Source organism: Triticum urartu, chromosome 5, assembly GCF_003073215.2.
Source record: "Triticum urartu cultivar G1812 chromosome 5, Tu2.1, whole genome shotgun sequence".
Classification (NCBI taxonomy): domain Eukaryota; kingdom Viridiplantae; phylum Streptophyta; class Magnoliopsida; order Poales; family Poaceae; genus Triticum; species Triticum urartu.
Window position 1 is genome coordinate 435838216 of NC_053026.1, and position 19454 is coordinate 435857669.

Sequence of the window (19454 nt, forward strand, 5' to 3'; positions counted from 1 at the left end):
CATGCACATTTAATGTGCTTTAATCCATGCACATTTTATGTGCTTTAATGCCATATCTTCCTACCCCCTAGAATTCATTGATGACAATATTGTGATCCTTGAGTAGTATACGATTTGTGTAGGGAAGACAATAATGTGTATTACTATTTCCCCTTTTATGCCATGATGTATTAACTAGATGATTTAATAAGATCTTTTTGCGCAATTAAACAAGGGCGTGGCTTGCCTGCTTGCGCGCCTTGCTCCCATCGGTGCTCCCGGGACACATGGCATACATCCAAATCATCATACCATTTTCTTCCGTTCAAAACAATTCCGCAAATAAGACGATTAATACGAACCAATACGTGGCCCAGTGGCTCTTGCCGGCGCTCCTCGGCCTGACGAATTCGATCGCCGCCGATGTCCATGCCGCCGCAGGCGGGAGCCCTGACCATACAAGGGTACTCGCACGCTTCCTCGAATGTGGACTTTGCTCCTGATGCACCTTGGAGCGACCGTTGCGATTCAACTAACCAATGGACCGACACGACTTCATCATTAACCTAAGTGACGAATATAAGAGGCAACCAGGTGGAGCCAACAATGGACACCGGGCAGGCAAAGAAAACATGCAAACCCTCGACTGACCAAAGAAACACGGAATGAACCCAAATTAACATGCACCTTTCGGGCGTCTTGCCATCTCAAAGGAATTGTGTGCTTCTTTTTCCAGGTAGTGAGGTCTGATGAGGACATTGCAGATCATTACCACCCGCTGCCTTTGTTTGATCAGTTTGGATGTCCAACTCGGTTTGCTCGTTAGCCCAAGTCGGTGCATATAACTCACTCACTGTTGTTGTTCGGCTGATATAATTAGGCATACCCCTCCATAGCTAGCAGAAACGGATGGTTGGCCGGTTGGTTTACAAAAATCAGAATTTAGCAGAACGGTTGGCTTTGTATAGTTGTATTGAAAATGCGACTGATGTATGGCTAGATCGTGGACCATCATGCATAGAGAAACTTTTGCCTTTCAATTGTAACCCTATTCTTATGGAATAAAACTCTTTATACCCTCGCAAAAAAATTGTCACATTTTTCTCGGATTTTATCTGCACAAAAAAACAATAGTCCAAATTCATTTACACTGTTTGTTGATTATCTGGGACCCACCAGTCTGTGATCGTAGGTCACCAGCTTTTATGCATAATTAAATAAAAGTTGAGGGTGTTTTGTGTAAAAAAAGATCATGCATGTCTCGCTGAACGTCTCCCTGCTCTTAGTCATTGACAATTTGACATGTGGGCCCCGGCCAAGCTGCCCTGCTACGCATGCAGCGGATACACCCGCATACCGGAATTATGACCATTTTTGTACGCCCTTGCAAGTTTGATGATTGAAACCGTGTAATTTACAAGTTTATGCACCAAACTGGCCGTCGCATGCAAGTTCTAATACTTTAAGTGTACTTACCTTTTTATAATGCGCATAGTTTTCAGCTCTTATACCAATGCATGCGCTGAATATGTGGTTTGTACAAGACTAACCCTGCATGCGTTCTGACCCATCTCATGTGCGCCCGCTGCTGCACTTCCTGTGATTTCTGTCAAAGGGTAAATTCGTCCAAGCGAGGCTTAGGCTACATGCAAGCACTACATTGATGAATTTTGCAAAAAAAAAACTAATACGCACTAGAAAAGGAAGCGGAGGGAGTACATGACTGCACCCTGCACGACACCTAGTGTGTGGTGCTCAAGCATTTCATGCACGATTTCTACTCGGTTCACATGTCACCACCACTTATCGCTCGGGGGAAGCGTTCCATTCAGGAAGGAGCTGACCAGCACGAGCGCTGCCTCGGGCTGGTGGGATGGGACCGCGTGCCCGGCTGCCCTCACAGTTGCAAACACCAACCCACCCGTGTATCCCTGAACGTGCCCTCCAACCTGCCACAAAGCACGGCCGAATTATCATCACACTAGCGACGAGCAAAGAATTTCAAGCAAATCAGGACATCTAGCCATGCATGTTCAATTTACCTCATCGCGCTCGTTTACTATCCACGGGCGCCATGGCTCCGTGACGTTGAGGCCGAGGTCCTTGATGGTGTACCTCGTGGCGATGAACGGGCATACGGAGTCAAAGTCGCCGCTGAAAACGCACATGTCTCCGTCACACACTCCGGCAGACGGCTAGATGCTATATTACTTGCGGTTTCAGCGTGGGATTTGGCACGTTAGTTACCTGTACAGCCACACGGGCAGGTGCTGCTCTATCAGCCATTTAAGCGTTGGCACCATCGAGGCCGGTGCATCCATCCAAGCAATTTCGCTGCAAAAATACTTAGAGCGTTAGTTAAGCGTAGCTTATTTTATTCTTTTATCATAAACAGCGTGGTCTGTCCGATCCCGGTTAAGAAATCTTACGAAGTGCAGTGCGTCCACTCTTTTGGCCTAGCATGCAAAGCCTTTTGCACCCGAGGATCATTGAGGTACACGTATACGTAACGATCGCTGCAAATATCATACGACCTCGGTGTCTGCAAAATTTAGAGCAAAACGTACTGTATTTATCAAGGTACGTAGTAGGTGTGTGACTCTTTGTAATTCAGTGGCGCTCTCTTACATAGCGGCTGCGGTACTGTGTTTCAATTGGCCCTTCCAGGCAAACCGATGCATATATGTCGTAGGGATCGATGTTAGATTGATCAGCACCGTGCATATCAGTGACGCATGCTTTGTAACCTCGCTGGTCTAAACTGCACTTCTTGGTGATACTGGCCCACGCCTCATCTGATATCATCCCGTGGCTCCACAGATAGTCAACTTCCCCCTTAGCATTCATATTGGCATCAAGGTATGGATTGCCAACCTAATTAACCAAAACAGAGATGCACACACCATACTGTAAAACAAATCGAATGAAATTCTCCCACTGTTCGTAAATATAAAATGTTTTGGACATTTTAATATATGTCTGAAATGAATGAAAAACACATAAAAAGATTAAAACGCCTGATAACAGTAAACTAATGGAGTAACTATTATTAATAATCGGTTAAGGACTCGTACCAGGATACCCTGTAGGTTTATCGAAGTTCTTGTACTACTATTTTCAAGATTGTGGCTGAGGATGGTGGCTGCAAGCTGTGGCACATAGTGGCCGCCGTAGCTCTCCCCGGAGATGTAGAAGGGACGGCCTTTGTACTCCGGGAACCTCTCGAGCCAGTTGAGGAGGAAGACAAATGTGTCGTCCGCCGTACTCTTATCTCCGCTCAAGTGGAAGTCGAGGGTCTTGTTGGAGTATGAAAACCCGACGCCGACAGGCGATTCCAGGAAGATCACGTTGGCCACTGCAAGGATCTCAAAAGTTGAATCTTATAATCGATCATACTAGTTCAGTTGCGCGGGGCCTTACCTTTGGTCCAAGCATGCATGTTTTCGCTAAGAGTTCTTTTGTCCTTGTTCACGCGGAACGGGCCCACCTCCATCATTGCTCCGTAGCCAAGCGATGAGCATCCAGGACCTGCGAATGCACCATGTACGCGTTCATAGTATTTATCACCAGAGCACTCAAAGGTTCAGCAATTGAATTGAAAGCGTTTCGATCGTCACAAGGTAACCTCCATTGAGCCACAAGAGGAGTGGCTTCGCCGCCGCATCGGTGGCTGCCTCGACGAAGTAGTAGAAGAGCGCCTGGCCATCCTTCTTGTGGACAGTCACGTACCCACCGTACTGACTTAAGCCGATGGTGCCGCTAGGCTGCCCTGGCAGCACATGGATCTTGTCGGCGGCCTTCAGATTGGCCATGTCATGAGTAGAGTACTCTCTGAGGCTACTGGTAGTGTTAGTGATTCCTACCCTTGGTTCATCTATGTTGTTGGCATTGCTACTGTTCCGTCTAGACCGGATGAACCTTCTGAGCTGAGCCTCTTGCGATGCATCTGCGTGCAACGCGGCCACGCAGATGAGGAGTAGACCGAAGGTGGTGTTCCTCATCGTCAGCTATGGTAAAATGAGCAACTATGTAGCTAAGATGACAAAGATGGATTCGTGGTTGGGGTTCATATATAGAGAAATTTTAACATGGTCCCAAACAATTTGTTTGAGTAATCCATGCACATTTAATGTGTTTTAATGTGCTAGAATCTTTTTAAGTATGCCATATCTTCCTCCCCCCTAGAATTCATTGATGGCAATATTGTGATCCTTGATTTCATGAATAGAGTATATGATTTGTGTATGTAAGACAATAATGTATATTACTATTTCCCCTTTTATGCCATAATGTATTAACTAGAGGATTTGATAAGATCTTTTTGCGCAATAAAACACGGACGTGGCTTGCCTGCTCCCACACCTTGCTCTCATCGATGCTCCCGGGACACGCGGCATACATCCCAAGCATCATACTATTTTCTTCCGTTCCTGGCTCCGTTTCCTTGTTAAAACAATTCCACAAATAAGACGATTAATACGAACCAAGACGTGGCCTAGTGGCTCTTGCCGGCGCTCCTCAGCCCGACGAATGCGGTCGCCGCCGATGTCCACGCTGCCACGGGCAGGAGCCCGGACCACACGGGGTACTGGCACACTTCCTCCAATCTCGACTCTGCTTTCTGCACTGATGGTCCTGATGCACCTTAGAGCGACCGTTGCAATTCCACCAACCAATGCACCGACACGACCTCATCGCTAACCCAAGCCAAGGATATAAGAGGCAACATGTTGGAGCCAACAGTGGACACCGGGCAGGCACAGAACATGCAAACTATCGACTGACCAAAGAAACACGGAACGAACCCAGATTAACACGCACCTTTCTGGCGTCTTGCCATCTCAAAGGAATTGTGTGCTTCTTTTTCCACGTAGTGAGGTCTGATGAGGATGTTGCACGTCATTGCCACCCGCTGCCTTTGTTCGGATGCTAAGTACTTTGGCCTTCCTGGACCCTGGCCGTCATGAGCCCTGCTGTGAGAGCGTCCGCCGGACACTTTTGACTACCGGGCTTGACCCGATGGAGAGGTGGTCTTACCTACTAGGCTTCTTTGTTGTGCCCTCATTCAAACCCTGTGGTTTCAATTAGTCCTTGCCCTCATCATTTGGTTATCCACAATGTGGATAGACATGTTTTTTTGCAACGCGTATAGCCTGCTTAACTTCCTGACTATAGTTGGTATTGTAAGAGATATGCCCTAGAGGCAATAATGACAGTTGTTATTTATCTACAAATTTATAATTAATATTTATATTTCATGCTATAACTGCAATGGTCCTTGAGTCCGTATATACATAAAGAATTAGAGAAAAACCCATGTGCACGTGTGAAATAATAAACGGTAAAATATATTCCTAGTCGTTCCTCTAAGATTAGCTCAAGTGATACATGATGGCTATGTTTTCCTAATCATCAGCATGACTATTAAGAATCTACAAAAAAGGAAATGCCAAGTAAAGCATCTAGATTTCTTGGATTTGTTTGTCTTGTAGAGTTTTGACGCCGTGTTTAGGTCGGGCTTTGCACGGGGTTCTTTGAGCCGCGTCCAGTTCGTCAGTCGCGTGATGGAGGAAGTGAAACGCGAGCGTACTGAAAAGATGGACTGTGTGCCAATGCGCGCCTGTTTTGAGTTGTCAATGGTCCGACAAGTACTATTTTTGTGGGTAGAAGGGTGACACCACAGCCAAAGATAAACAGAACACGAACACAAACCTGAGGTACTGCACAAAGCCAATGGAGTGACGTACACTAGCAACGCCGAGTAAACTCGAAGCCGCCGGCGACGCCGAGCAGGCTCGAAGCCGACGGCGATGAGTAGGCTCGAAGAAGCCTCTGTAAAATGAAACGAAATGCCAGTGTGCACCACGTCTGACAAACAGTGTAAACAATAAATTTATAGAAAAACTCACCGACTTAGTAAAAAGACTAAAACGCCCTGACCCGGCTTACCTTGACTCGGATAGGCCGAGCACCTCACGAGGTAGCGACGCTGGCCTGAATCGGGCTCACGCGAACGTGGCAGACAGCCAGCAACGTATTGGTGAAATGTAAGAGCAACTAGTTAACGAGCGCTTTTTCAAAAGCCTTATAACGATCAGCATCACTTGACGTGCTCTTAGTCGACGGCCACGTGTCGCGTTCTGGACGCTCATTTCGGATTTTATTTATTTATTTTTTCACATTGGCTTTTTAAATGGTTTTTTCTGGGGTTTTTTTTACGTTTCGATTTTTCACCGATCTTCCTTAACTTTTGGACCAATAATTTTATTTTGAATTTTTTTGCGTGAAAAAACGTGCTTTTTTTGCGATATTCACGGTTTTGCTTTCGCGAGAGGCACGGATTTTGCTTTCGCGAGAGTCACGGCCGTGCCTCTCGTAAACGGGAAAAAAATTATATTTTTGTTTTTTTCTTTCATGAGAGACACGATTCTGCTTTTGAGAGAGGCACGGTTGTGCTTTCGCGAGCCGTGCCTCTCGGAAACCAAAAAAAAACGTGTTTTTTGTTTTTTCCTTCCGAAAGAGGCACGGTTTTGCTTCCGCGAGAGGCATGGTTTTGATTCTGCGAGAGTCACGGTTGTGGTTTCGCGAGAGGCATGGGCGTGCCTCTTTCGGAAAGGGAAAAAACCCGTGCTCCCAGTTCGGTTTTTTCGTCTGTTTTTTTTGTCCGGTTTTTTCGTGAAAAAAGTTCATCAAAATCTATCGACATGAGATCTAATTTTGAAGATCTCGACGCGGGAAATCTAACGGTGAAAACGGTTCGAGATTTGAATGCACGATTTAAGAGATAAAACATTTTGAATAAACGAATCTATGACTCAAAGAGGCCCTCCTGGCATGCCCCCGAGAATGGACGTTGTGTAGGGCTCGATCATGAAGCACGAGCCAGCACGAAGCGGGGAGAGGATGCCAAACGGGGAGGGGGGGGGATCGGTCGTGCCCGACGGCATCCAATGATTATAGCCCTGGGGCACGTGGAGCGGTCTACCCGTCATGGACCCTCTAGTCTGGTTGCCCGGGTGCAAGCCATCCGGGCAAATCGGAGAGCACACACCATCCGACACGACCGGACAAACCCGACACGCTGCTTGGGTGGCCCCATGCGGTAGTCAGCTCACATAGGCTGGCCCCATGCGCCCACCGGTGCACACAAGCCTGAACCAGGCCTCACACACGAGCCGGCGCTGCGACCGCAACCCGGCTCATGCGCCTGTCGAGACTAGACCAGCCCTACAGGGCGAGGAGCCTGACAGGCAAGCCCGGTCAGGCGCTCGCGCACGAGCGCGGACACGCCCAACATTGCTCAGTGACGATGGCCTTGGACAAGCCCAGCGGTCCACCCATCATGCACCCTCTATCCGGGTCACTCAGGCACAAGTCATCCGAGCAAATCGGACAACTTGTGCCGCCCCGAGAGGCTCCCGGGCAAGCTAATCGTAAACGGACAGCCAGAGGTCACTCCCCTCCGCAATGAGCCAAGGGTGATAGATACTATAGCATCCTTTATAGGACTAATAAGGGTTTTCCTACTAGTGAAGTCTGCGGCTGCGGCGCTTAAGCATTTCATGCACGATTTCTACTCAGTTCACATATCACAGCCCCCTTTAGTGCGGTGGAAGACTTCCATTCAGGAAGGAGCTGACCAACATCAGCGCTCTCTCGGGCTCGTAGGAAGGTACCATGTGCCCGGCTCCCCACACAGTTGTAAACACCAACCCACCGGTATATCCCTGAGCGTACCCTCAAACCTGCAACAAACGAGGGCAGGATTATCATAGTGGTAATGAGCAAACAATTGCTAGCAAATCAGGGCATGCAGTAATGTTCAATTTACCTCACCATTTACTATCCGTGGGGGCCATGTAGTGGCGGAGCTTAATGCGATTTGAGGGAGGGCTAAATGAGTCTTAAATAGAAATTAGGGGGCTAATCTAGCGTATTATGTTAAATTTGTTAATTATTATGTGTTTATGTAAAAGAATAAATTTGATTGGGGAGGGGGGGGGGGGGCGCTTTGGCCCTCACTAAGAGCAAAATTTATTTTCGCAAAACAAATACTCAAGGTATGTGTGACTCCTTATAATTCAATGATGCTCTCTTACATAGCGGGTGCGGTAGAGTGTTCCTTCGGGTGCTTCCATGCAAGCCGGTGCATATGTGTCATAGGGATCGATGTTAGCAGGATCATGGGTCATATCATCTTACAGCAGGCATGATTTGTCATCTGGCGGGTCTAAATTGCAGTTCTTGGTGATATTGGCCCACACCTCGTATTATATCACCCTATGGATACACAGGTAGTCAATCTCCTCCTTATCATTCATATTGTCATCAAGGTATGGATTGCAAACCATTGTTGAGACTGTGGCTCGGGATGGTGGCTGCGATCTGCGGCACATAGTGGCCATTGAAGTTCTACCCGGATGTAGAAGGGGGCGGGCCTTTGTACTACAGGAACCTTACGAGGCAGTCAACCAGTTGACAAGGAAGACAATGTGTCATCTCCCGTCCTCTTGTTCCCTCTCTCGCCGCAGTCGGAGGTCGTTGGAGTAGGAAAACCTTACACCAGCTGGCGATTCCAGGAAGAGCACGTTGGCCACTGCGAGATCTCACAAGTTAGATATATAATCGATTTGATCGTACAATATAAAAACGTTGGTAGTTCAGTTGCCACTATGATCGTCTTTTCTCATTCACATTATAAAAACAGCATAGATGAACCAAGGGTAGATGAACCAAAGTAGAAGAAACATTCATCTATCCTGGCAGGTGATTTCTAATTTCGAAAGATCTAACAACCATCTTTTCTCATTCACATTCTCGTGCTTCCAGTCCATATCTCTTTTGCTCCCCATAGGCCACAAAATTGCGCTAGATGCATTCGTTCCCTCAAATCTCCAGTTTTATAAGCACAAGTGCCACTCACTGTATAAAATATTTCCCCCTTTTTTCATAAAACATAAATTTGTCAAATTTTAAATTTTGAATGAGTTATATCTTTTTTAATTATGTATGTTGCACCTAGAAAATCCGAAAACATTTATGCACATGGTAGTAATTGTGTGATGTTGATCTGCAAAGTTTCGAGTTCAAATGTTCTTTTATTTTGAAGAAACAAAAAAAGAGATGTTTGCTTGCATGATTTTTGATGCAAAAATGGATGGTGAGGATAGAGGTTACACTCGTATGGTAGTACAATCAGAACTTTCCGGTTCATCCCGACTTCGGATAAATGAATTCCTAACCACCAAAGTAGCATTTGTAAGCACGCTCATGAAAGCAACTTACAATAAAGATCAGTATAATTTCTTTTACGGTATATAGACTTTATTCCTTGAATGATTGACATATCATCTACAAGGGAATGAGAAACAAAGTCAGGGATCGAAGTGTCCCAAAAGCTAGAGGATCTAGTGCTAAAAGAATTGTTTGCAAGTCCACCCACCACCTCATTAGCTTCATGGAGACCATGCACATAACATACTTTTGTAAAGTCAATGGCCAATTTCTTGCACTCCATGACGATTGCCACATCCAAACCAAGGTATGCATCTATTCGTTGAACTGATTCCACTGCAAAGATGCAGTCTGATTCAACATGTAAGAGCACGTACAATAGTGGGCTATAAGCCTACTTACATGACACTTTTGCCTATGTGAAAGAGAGAGACATGCAAAAAGGGAGGGAATGCAAGAGCCAACCTCTACACGTGTTCCTAGATAAACTGAGTAAATGAGAGGAAAGAGAAAGAGAGAGTGAAGAAAATTACTAGGCTAAGAGCCAACCTTATAGTCAACCCTATTATACGAGTCAATGGTATTGCTAGCTCTTGATGACAAGGCACTCTTATATAGCCAGTTGCTGACTGGCTATATTATTAGCCATGCTCTAAATTGTTGCACCTAATATTTTCTGTCAAAAACATGCCATTCCTAATCATAATCATCTTTGTTGCATCATTAGTATAGTTTACCAACCATGAAGTTCCACAACCCAGAGGTTGGAACCAGGATGTTGTAGTTCTGGTTTAAATGGAGGTTTGATAACAAGTTATGTAATGCTCAATTCTCCTCACTTTATTCAACTTGTTTTGTTTCCTCCTACGACACAACTCTAGCATAACCTTTGTAATAAATTGCATTTTGAGCATTTTTGGCTGCAGAGGTTGAAGAATGTTTTCTCTGCCATTTCCGGGTATCCCTAATTGTTGATAAGTCCCACAAGTTAGGTGCGTGGCACTCCGGAAGGCAGTTGTAACAAAATAGAGGTGCCATAAATTTGTTGTATATTCAAGAGCCCGTGTCCATTTGAAGAGGTAAAAGACAGACAAAAAAGAAGCTCCTTGCTAAGGCAATACCATATCTGGATGGATGACACACCACAATTCTTACTTAGGTCCCTAATACTACTGCCCCTTTTCACAGAGTGGAAGCGTTCCTTTCAGGAACGAGCTGAACAATATCAGAGCTTTCTCAGGCTGGAAGTAAGGGACCTGATGACCAGCGCCCCTCACAGATGCAAAAACCAAACCGCCCGTGTATGCTTCAACGTACCCTCCAACCTGCAAAGATTTATCAGTGTCAGTCAGTACAAACAAACAAGTGCAAACTGACTAGAACATGTAGTCATGCTTTACCTCTTCGTTCGCGGTCCATGGGCGCCACGGCTCCGTGACGGCGACACCAAGGTCATGGATGGAGTACCTCGTGGCGGTAAATGGGCACACGGAGTCGAAATCGCCGCTGAAAACATATTACTATTTGTTACCCACACACTTTGGCAATGTTAGATGCGTGCTTGCAGTTGCAGTTCAGCCTGGGGTTGGCATGTTACCTACCTGAACAACCACACATGCAGCCCGTGGCCCATGAGCCATTTGAGCGTTGGCACAATGGACGCCGACGAATCTTTCCAGTGCAAGTCCCTGCACAAGCACAGCAGCGGTAAGTGGACTGAGTGGATGCTCACAAGAGTATTTATCTTGGCCCCAACTAAGCTAACTCTTACGTGCAGCCCGCCCACTTGGTCGTTCTAACATGCAGAGCCTTTTGCACCTCAGGATCGTTGAGGTAAGCATCTATGTAGTAGCCGGTGCATGGATCATACCCCGGCACCTGCACAATTTAGAGCGGATATTTTTTCTTCAGAAATTAGGTATTCAAAGAAAGTGTGTTACGTGCATATAATTTGCCACTATCAGAAAAGATGTACTCCAAAATACGTATATCTTACATAGTGGCTGGGGTAGTATTTTCCGTCGGGTGCGTCGATACAAACAGGTCCGTAAATGTCGAAGAGGAGAGTGTTGGCAGTATCATATGCGGCCATGGCGTCAGAGCATGCGCTTCCATCCGACAGATTGAAGTTGCAGCTCTTGGTGATGTTGGCGTACACCTCATCTGATATCACCGCATGGCCCCACAGGAAGTCGGTCACCCCTTTTGTGTTCATGTTATCATCAAGATATGGGTTGCCCACCTAACCAATTAGAGATCCGCAAGCTATATTATACGATCTTCACTAGGAAATATGTGTTAACTGTTATGAAGTGTATGTTTAACTAAACATAATCACGCGTACCAAAATACCCTGTAGGTTTATGGAAGTGTTGTGGCTCAAGATGGTGGCTGCCAGCTGCGGCACGTAGTGGCCGGCGTAGCTCTCCCCGGAGATGTAGAAGGAGCGGCCCTTGTACTCCGGGAACCTCTCGAACCAGCTGACGAGGAAGAGGAACGCGTCCTCCGATGTCCTCTGGTCTCCGCTCTTGTTGTAGTCGGAGGTCGTGTTGGAGTAGGAAAACCCGACGCCGGCAGGCGATTCGAGGAAGAGCACGTTAGCCACTGCACAAGCATCAACACATTCACATGTCACGTGTGGGTCACGGGTAGAAAACCGTTACCAGTTGTTGTAATGTTGTGGCTCCCTAACCGTTGGTCCAGGCGTGCTCGTTTGTGCTGAGGGTTCTGTTGTCGCTGTTGACGCGGAATGGGCCCAGCTCCCCCATTGCTCCGTAGCCGAAGGATGAGCATCCTGGACCTGCACCGCATGGAAATATATCAAGTACTCCGTCCCAAAATGTAAGATCATTTTACATAACGTATGAGAGACGAGACATTCAGACAAGTGCATCTCTATGTATGCATGGCCGAACCTCCGTTAAGCCACAGGACGAGTGGCCTGGTCGCCGCGTTGGTGACTGCCTCGACAAGGTAGTAGAAGAGCGCCCGGCCGTTCATCTCATCGACGGTCACGTAGCCTGCGTACTGGCTGAAGCCGACGCCGTTGGGCGGCTGCCCCGGCAGGGCGGCGATCCTGTCGGCGTCCTTCTGATCGCTCTGGTCAGAGACGGAGTGCTCTGCTCGGAGGCCACTGGTGGCAGTAGCTCCTATCCTTGGTTCATCTACGCTGTTGCTACTGCTATGGGTGCTAGTCCTCTTGGACAGGATCAACTCTCTGAGCCGAGCCTCCTGCGACGCATCTGCGCACCACGCCGCCACGCAGATGAGGAGAATGAGGGGACACAAGGAAGTGTTCCTCATGATGCTTTCTGAAGAAAATTAGCTGCCGTCGTCGCTTCCACGAACATCTGAGTGGCGTTCCAGGTGCTTATATAGGTAAGGACAATGGAAGGAGAATGCTTCGACGCGATCAGTGTTGGAGCCTTGAAAAGTTCTTCAGACCATATAACGAGACAGAAGACCATATAACGAGACAGAAAGGAAAATAAAAGAAAAATAACATGTCTGTGTCTTTTGTTTTATTAATACTGCCTATGCCGGCTGTACGTCGTCCAGTTATAGTTTGTCCGCAAACTTAGAAAAGCTTACAGTTAGGAGAGATCACCATTTGGCATGCTGCCCCGGTGCTGTATGATTGTTTGAATTTCCTCATGGGTACACTCGGTTGTCCTTATACGTTGCCACTTGCCAGTGCCAGAACAGTATTTTACACTTCGGCCTGTGTGCTGCCGTTGATACTAGGGATTAGTCCTAACTTTTGATGGAAGGATGAGAACGATGATCCCATAGTTACAAATGGTTAGTACTATCAAATAATTAGCAACACAAATCATACATCTTTAAGAATAGAACAATCAGGTCACTAAATCCTAACATCATCATGTTTCGTGTCTTACACATGTCCTTTTATCTTCTTCATAGAAAATAAAAATAAAAACTATGTCCTTGTACTGAGAGGATTGCCTTATTTTCATTCTGCTTGTGGTCACAAGATTTTACGGAAATGACGCTGTGATTAAAATTCAAAGATGTCCATCCGGCACAATTCAGATGTGATATTCAATCTATTATTTTCATGTGAACAGCATACAACCTTTTCAGCACAGAAGTGTTAAACCATATGACTATGGCCTGAATATGTCACTTCGTAGTTGTGTATAAGCAGCGACTTATTTATAGATCCAATATTGGAATCAGAACACACCGTAAATTAACATGTGGGTGCCCAAATATCCCAATTCAGTTTGGGACGTCACCCAGGTGGGAGCCTGCCCTTGAGGAAAGAGTAGAGAAGAACAAGGGCTCTCTCTGGCTGATAGCTAGGAACCAGATGGCCTGCACCCCTCACCGATGCAAACGTGAAGCCTTCCTCGTACTGCTGAACATAGCCTCCAACCTATAAGCCCATGAATTTCATCACAGGGTCAAGCACACATCACATCTGAATTTTACTTAATTAGCTCTTGCTGGTGTCTATTTCTGCACAGCGGTTAATTACCTCGAGGTCCGGGGTGTACCAAGCGCGCCATGGCTTGGTGACGGGCAAGTTGAGATCCTTGACCGAGTACCTCGTCGAGGTAATCGAGCATGTGGAATCCAAATCGCCACTGAAGAAAGATGGCCGTTCTAGTTAAAAACCTCAAGACTAGATACTTTATTCTGCTCAATGCTCATTGTGCATGTATAGAGTAGTACCTATAGACCCATACGCTTAACCCACGTTCGACTAGCCTCCTGATCGTTGGCACCACGGTAACTGGGCCGGGGTTATAATGGAAGGGGACGCTTAAAGGACTGTGAGTGCAGTGCATATTAACTGCTGCCCACAAGAGAGAAGAAAAAAAAGGTTGGGGGTAGTGTAGCAGCAGAACAGTGTGCAGATAGAGTATATACCTTTCTCTTGGGCAAGCTATCCAACTTGTGTTGGTGCGGGCGTGCAGAGCTTCTTGCACCTCGCCAGTGTTCAGGTAAGCCTCGACGTAGTACTCCATGCACGGATCATAGCCAGCCAGCTGGCAAATCAAAAATTGTGGACACTGTGAGACTGTCTGACTGGCCATAGGAATGAGCAATTCTTATTGGGAAAGAGAGTTGGAGAGTAGCCAAGGGATCACATTATATCTATCTTACATAGCCTTCGCGTGCCGACGGAAGGCAGATCCTCGGGTCGTATATGTTTCGGGGATAGATGTTGCCTATGTGGAACGCCTGCCCCAACACAGAGCACCACCGCAAGTCGTCTTTCGGGGTGAAAGTGCAGTTAGCACGGATCCCGGCCCAGATCTCGTCGGAGATCAGCCCGTGGCTCCATAGAAACTCCAGATTCCCCTCGTTGTTCTTGTAATTGTCAAGGATCGGATTGCCGACCTAGATGTGATACAAACGAAACATGCATATGCATGGCTACCACAAAAACCCAATAATTATGCAAAGTCGCATGCGAAAGGCTTACGAAGATGCCGCGGAGGTTTATGAAAGTGGTGTGGTGGAGCTCGTTCATGAAGGTGATTACGGTGGCGAGCTGCGGCACGTAGTGGCCACCGTAGCTCTCACCGGCGATGTAGAAGTCGCGGCCCTTGTACTCGGGGAACCTCTCCAACCAGTTGAGCAGGAAGACGAATGTGTCCTCGGCGGTTCTCTGGTCGCCCCGCTTGTTGATATTATCCGAGTTGTTGCTCGCGTAGGAGAATCCCACTCCGGTTGGCGACTCCAGAAAGATCACGTTTGCCACTGCACACATCTAATCAGTTCAGTGTATCTACTCTGCTTAGATAGAAGCCAGCTCCACTTAACAACTTACGGTTGTTCCAGGCGTGCTTGTTCCTCCTCAGAGTCTTGCCGTCGGGGTTCACTCGGAACGGGCCGAGCTCCATCATGGCGCCATACCCCAGCGATGAGCACCCAGGCCCACCGTTAAGCCAAAGGATGAGTGGCTTGGAGGCCGCCTCGTAGGGGGCCTCGACAAAGTAGTAGAAGAGCTCGCGGCCATACTCCTCGTTCACCGTGACATAGCCGGCGTACTGGTCGAAGTTGACTCGCGGAGGCTGGCCGGGCAGCGCGGTGATCTTGTCGGTCGCCTTGGCGCCCGCCAATGGGATCGGGCAACGCGTGGGCAGGTGGCTGAAGCTGCTGGCGTCGGCCCATGGGTCGGGTCCCTCAGCTACGTTTGGATTACTGGCCCTGTCAGCTTGCCTCTTCTTGGCCGTGGACTCGAGGAACCTCATGAGCTGATCCTCCTGTGAGGCATCTGTGAGTGATGTGCCCAGCAGAAGGAGCAACAGGAAGAAAGTAATGGTGTGCCTCATCATATTTGCCTCTGACTTCGTGATCTTATGAAAGATCATCCTGCTGTGGTGGATATATATATGGGGCACCTCGATCAGGAGTTTGGTTGCTATTTCGCTCTTCTCCACTCAGTACAAATCCATGAGCGTACAGCTCAGAGGCTTGTGGTTACTAAGAAACTAACAAGTTCGTTGCAATTAGTACACCACTACGTCAACTGTGACCAAACTGCTTGGTGCCAAAGTATCTGGTGAACAATGCTATATTTTCTTGTAGGGTAGCTGCTTGTTTGGTTTGGATTCTCCGAAGAGAGTTCTGAGTTTACATGGAGCGAATGGTCAAGTGAGAGAATAATAGCTAACTCTTAGCGGTGGGTTAACTCAATGTCTTACAGCCAATTTACTTCGATTAAGACCAAGCCTCTGGAAAGTCTTCTTTAGTACAGATGGATTGTACATGAATGGTACATTTTTTTTCTTTTTTTCTGAGAAGGAAGTGTCAATGTCCCGGCCTCTGCAACCTCAGGTGCACACGGCCATAATTTATTAAAGTTTTGTGCAAGGCAATGAAGGCATAAAAAGCTAACAGACATTGACAAACACAACTATGGTAAATCTATTAGTACAAGATATGCAGCACCTAGGACTAAATTTACTTCTGCCGCATCCACGCCTTCAAGAAGGGATAGCGCCCTGCTCACCATTGCCCATGTCCAGCCAGAGACGGACAGGACAAAGGATTTTCATCTGGATGCAAAGACCAACCAATGAAGGCCAGAACATCGGCGTGGAGATTGTGCCTTCAACAAGGTAATGACGCAAGTTTCACCGCTGTTGTGACAACCAATGAAGGTTGGACGATTAGTTTTCACTCTGGACATGAAGCGGTGCTCCAAGCAACATCTTCCAAACGGATAATCCAATAGTTGCTTAAGCTAGTACTCCGCAAAGAACCACCATAGTGTCCACCAGAGGAGTCCAGACGTCTCTCCTGACACCTCCTCCCAACCATGTACCAATGAAGCACATGCGCAAAGGTGTCATCTAGCCAACCACATCAAGGAGAGGAGTGTCCCGCCAGCAGTGACGAGAGGGGGCAGTGGCACTAACGGATTGGTGGACATCTTACCGCCTCTCCTATAACACCACCACTGCCGTCGAGGAGCCATCCTACTTGTCAGCGGCGGATCTAGAAGTACACTACGGGGGGTGCCACTAAAAAAAAGCGCAGAGCTCAGAACTTAAATGTAATGCAAACATCGCAAATTCGTATATTGTAACAATTATGAAAATGTCAAAAACATACAAGATAGTTACCTTGTTTGACTGCTAGAGACTTTGTACATCCTTCATGGTGTTTATTGCAGCTGAATTTGCTCATCCATACAAGATATGAGATAATAAGTAATTAGTATTTGATCAACAAACAATACACTGAGCATAAGAGCTTGCATATTTGAATAACAAGAGAATAAAAACAAGTGTATATACCTACTGGAATAGCAGCCAACAGCAGGCACGCAACACATCAGGTCCCTCTGACCTCCATTCGTCCTTCTTTGCACAGGAGGAACAAAAAACAGCCGCGGCACAGTAGTTTGATTTCCATTTCTTTCCGCTCCACAGGGAGGTGGAGTAGGAGTTTGATGTCCACTTCTTTCCTTCGGCGAATCTGTCGCCAACTCCAACAACTTTGTTCTTGAGCAGTCCTTGCCTCTTCTCGAGTGTGCGGTGTGCCCTTCTACTAGAGCAGTAACAGACGGTGATGACAACGGTCCTATTTTTGCACCTTTGCATCTTCATGCTTCCGAAATGGAGACACTATGGGATTATCTCTCTTCATATCTCAACTCTCAATCTACAGTGTTAGCCCAAGTCTCAGTAAATTCTACAAAACAAATGATGAAAACCGAACATCAATTTTCGGATCAACACAGGGGCCAGGGCACAGGAAACAATTCAATCAAAAATCACAAAGGGGAAGATTCTAATGTACAGATGTACACTTACACCAGGTTGTAGCCTTGTAGGTTGAGAGAGATGGAGACTGGAGTCGGAGAGTTAGAGGGCAGCACGCCGAAACGCGCCCAGCTGGCAGCCGCCCACGCCGGTCGCCTCCGCCCTCTGGCCGGCCGCCGCAGCCCCAACACCACGCCGCCGAGGCTAGGTTTCAGACTTTCAGTTCTGTCGATCCAAAGGGGATCGATTTATTTTTTTGAGAAAATCCAAAGGGAGATTAGGACAAGTCTGGAGGCGTAGCTGGCTATGTCCAGCCCAAGAAAACGTGGATGGGCCAGTGGGCTTTAGGGATAGATGGGCTGCTCAGTTTTATTACCTCTAATACACATGGAATTCGAATAATTATTACTATATAGGTAAAAAACTAGATACCCCTAAAAACAGGTTAAAAAAACTAGATAAAAAACACAAATTTTTAGGGTTGCCATGGCACCACAGCACCCTCATTAGATCCGCCACTGCTACTCGTGCCATGCATCTGGCCGCTGCCACCGTAGCTCAAGCCATCCATGCATGGCCATCTGATCGCTTTCGTGTCAAACCAATTGGCCAGAAACAACACATGCACCAAACACATGACATGTTGTAGCTGACATAGTCGTCGAGCTCCGGAATTGAACATGTGTTCAGTTAAAAATAAAGATACACAAGCTCTCTCTTTTCGGGATGTAAACATATGTTTTTAATTAAGGCATCAATATTTCTTCTGACGCACGCCATGCCACATGCAAATTGCAAAAGGAGTACGATCATATAATTGATATTTGTGATTTGTGTTACTTGTAGAGGTGTCTACGTATGGTTGGTACATACATCTGTATGTATTGTATTTTTTCTACTATTGTATTATTATCAAAGACTGGCAGGCAAATAACATGCTTTCCCTAAGCCCTTGACGCGAACGATTATTATGTCCGGGTGACTCAAACAAGTGAACGGCGTCATTCATTCTGAAAGGTTCTAGACAACAAACGATGCTCTACGCCCTCTTCCTCACACATCTCTAGAGGATTGCCATGTTATGAAGAGCGAATGGCCATGCTACACCGTGTTGTGAAGAGAGAATTACCATGTTGCAGTAGAGAAAACTTGACATGTGTTCTGGGTTTGCTATGCGATGGGACACAAAAATGCCATGATATAAAAAGGAGAATTCCCATGTCTAGCATTTAGCATGGTACACCGTAGAATTTTGCCACATGATCATTGATTGCACTACTGTCAATTGCCAAGCTATAACAAGGAGAATTGCCATGTCATCAAAGAGGAAATTACTCACACTATCGTTTATTGCCATGCTGGTAGAAAAAGATTATCATGTTATAAGAAAAAGATTTACCATGGTATGACAAAAAGATTCTACACATGTCCAGGAATTGCCATATTACAACAGAAAAAATGCCATGTTATGCACAGAAATTGCCACACATATTTTGGTAATTGTCATGCTATGCAGAGAAGTTGGCATGCTTTGGACTTCATGGGTGCAGGTCTCGTTCTCTCTCCAGTGGTGGATGGAGCGAATGTCAGTGTTCGCGCTGAGAGGCTCATACGAGCGAACAATACACCTACGAGGATTTCCATGTGTCACTGCGTTGAGATTCGTGGGCGGGATTGGACGCACACAAAATGTTCACCCAAAAACCCTTCCCAGAGAATGATTGCTCTATAAAATTTCGAATTAACATACGCAAATAAGCCCCACATATTTTCCCATAGGTTTAATTATGCAAATGTAATGTAGGTACAAAGGATGTGGTGGCTCCTATGGATGCGTACCTTCGCCGTATTTGATGGGGTCCATCCTTGACAAATCCGACTGTCTCTCAGGATACATGCTAATATTATGAAAGTGAGATAATAAGGAAGTTGTTCGGTCTGGTAAAAGCAAGTGAAGAGCAGTTTAAATATTATTGGACATGTCCACCGAAAAAA

The 19454-nt window shown here is 46.5% G+C and overlaps 3 protein-coding genes across 10 annotated transcripts; all 3 read right to left on the reverse strand.

The window, feature by feature from the left end:
- Positions 1-1567: 1567 nt before the first annotated feature.
- On the reverse strand, positions 1568-4001 carry LOC125556180 (serine carboxypeptidase 1-like). Its single transcript, XM_048718962.1, has 8 exons — positions 3605-4001; positions 3400-3507; positions 3054-3334; positions 2608-2853; positions 2409-2521; positions 2227-2313; positions 2022-2133; positions 1568-1928 (listed from the first exon to the last, which is right to left on the reverse strand). Exons 1-8 carry the CDS (start codon positions 3978-3980, stop codon positions 1773-1775), a joined length of 1479 nt encoding a protein of 492 aa, XP_048574919.1. The 5' UTR covers positions 3981-4001; the 3' UTR covers positions 1568-1772.
- A 6244-nt stretch (positions 4002-10245) lies between these two features.
- Positions 10246-17725, reverse strand: LOC125509597 (serine carboxypeptidase 1-like). Of its 5 annotated transcripts, none has more exons than XM_048674599.1 (10): positions 17511-17725; positions 16996-17358; positions 16818-16867; positions 11906-12013; positions 11558-11817; positions 11210-11455; positions 10985-11091; positions 10815-10901; positions 10614-10719; positions 10246-10538 (listed from the first exon to the last, which is right to left on the reverse strand). In XM_048674599.1, the coding sequence occupies exons 2-10, from the start codon at positions 17301-17303 to the stop codon at positions 10383-10385; spliced, it is 1428 nt and encodes a 475-aa protein (XP_048530556.1). In that variant the 5' UTR covers positions 17304-17358; positions 17511-17725; the 3' UTR covers positions 10246-10382. The 5 variants fall into 5 exon arrangements, with proteins under 5 accessions (XP_048530556.1, XP_048530555.1, XP_048530557.1 ...); XM_048674598.1 differs by having other exon boundaries at positions 16996-17388; XM_048674600.1 differs by lacking the exon at positions 17511-17725 and having other exon boundaries at positions 16992-17125.
- On the reverse strand, positions 13266-17070 carry LOC125509595 (serine carboxypeptidase 1-like). 4 transcript variants are annotated; one of them, XM_048674596.1, is made up of 9 exons: positions 16992-17070; positions 16818-16867; positions 15017-15452; positions 14669-14946; positions 14347-14583; positions 14110-14228; positions 13912-14010; positions 13715-13823; positions 13266-13612 (listed from the first exon to the last, which is right to left on the reverse strand). In XM_048674596.1, exons 3-9 carry the CDS (start codon positions 15438-15440, stop codon positions 13469-13471), a joined length of 1410 nt encoding a protein of 469 aa, XP_048530553.1. In that variant the 5' UTR covers positions 15441-15452; positions 16818-16867; positions 16992-17070; the 3' UTR covers positions 13266-13468. The 4 variants fall into 4 exon arrangements, 3 of the variants coding, with proteins under 3 accessions (XP_048530553.1, XP_048530551.1, XP_048530552.1); XM_048674594.1 differs by lacking the exons at positions 16818-16867; positions 16992-17070 and having other exon boundaries at positions 15017-16736; XM_048674595.1 differs by lacking the exons at positions 13912-14010; positions 16818-16867; positions 16992-17070 and having other exon boundaries at positions 15017-16754.
- Positions 17726-19454: the final 1729 nt, after the last annotated feature.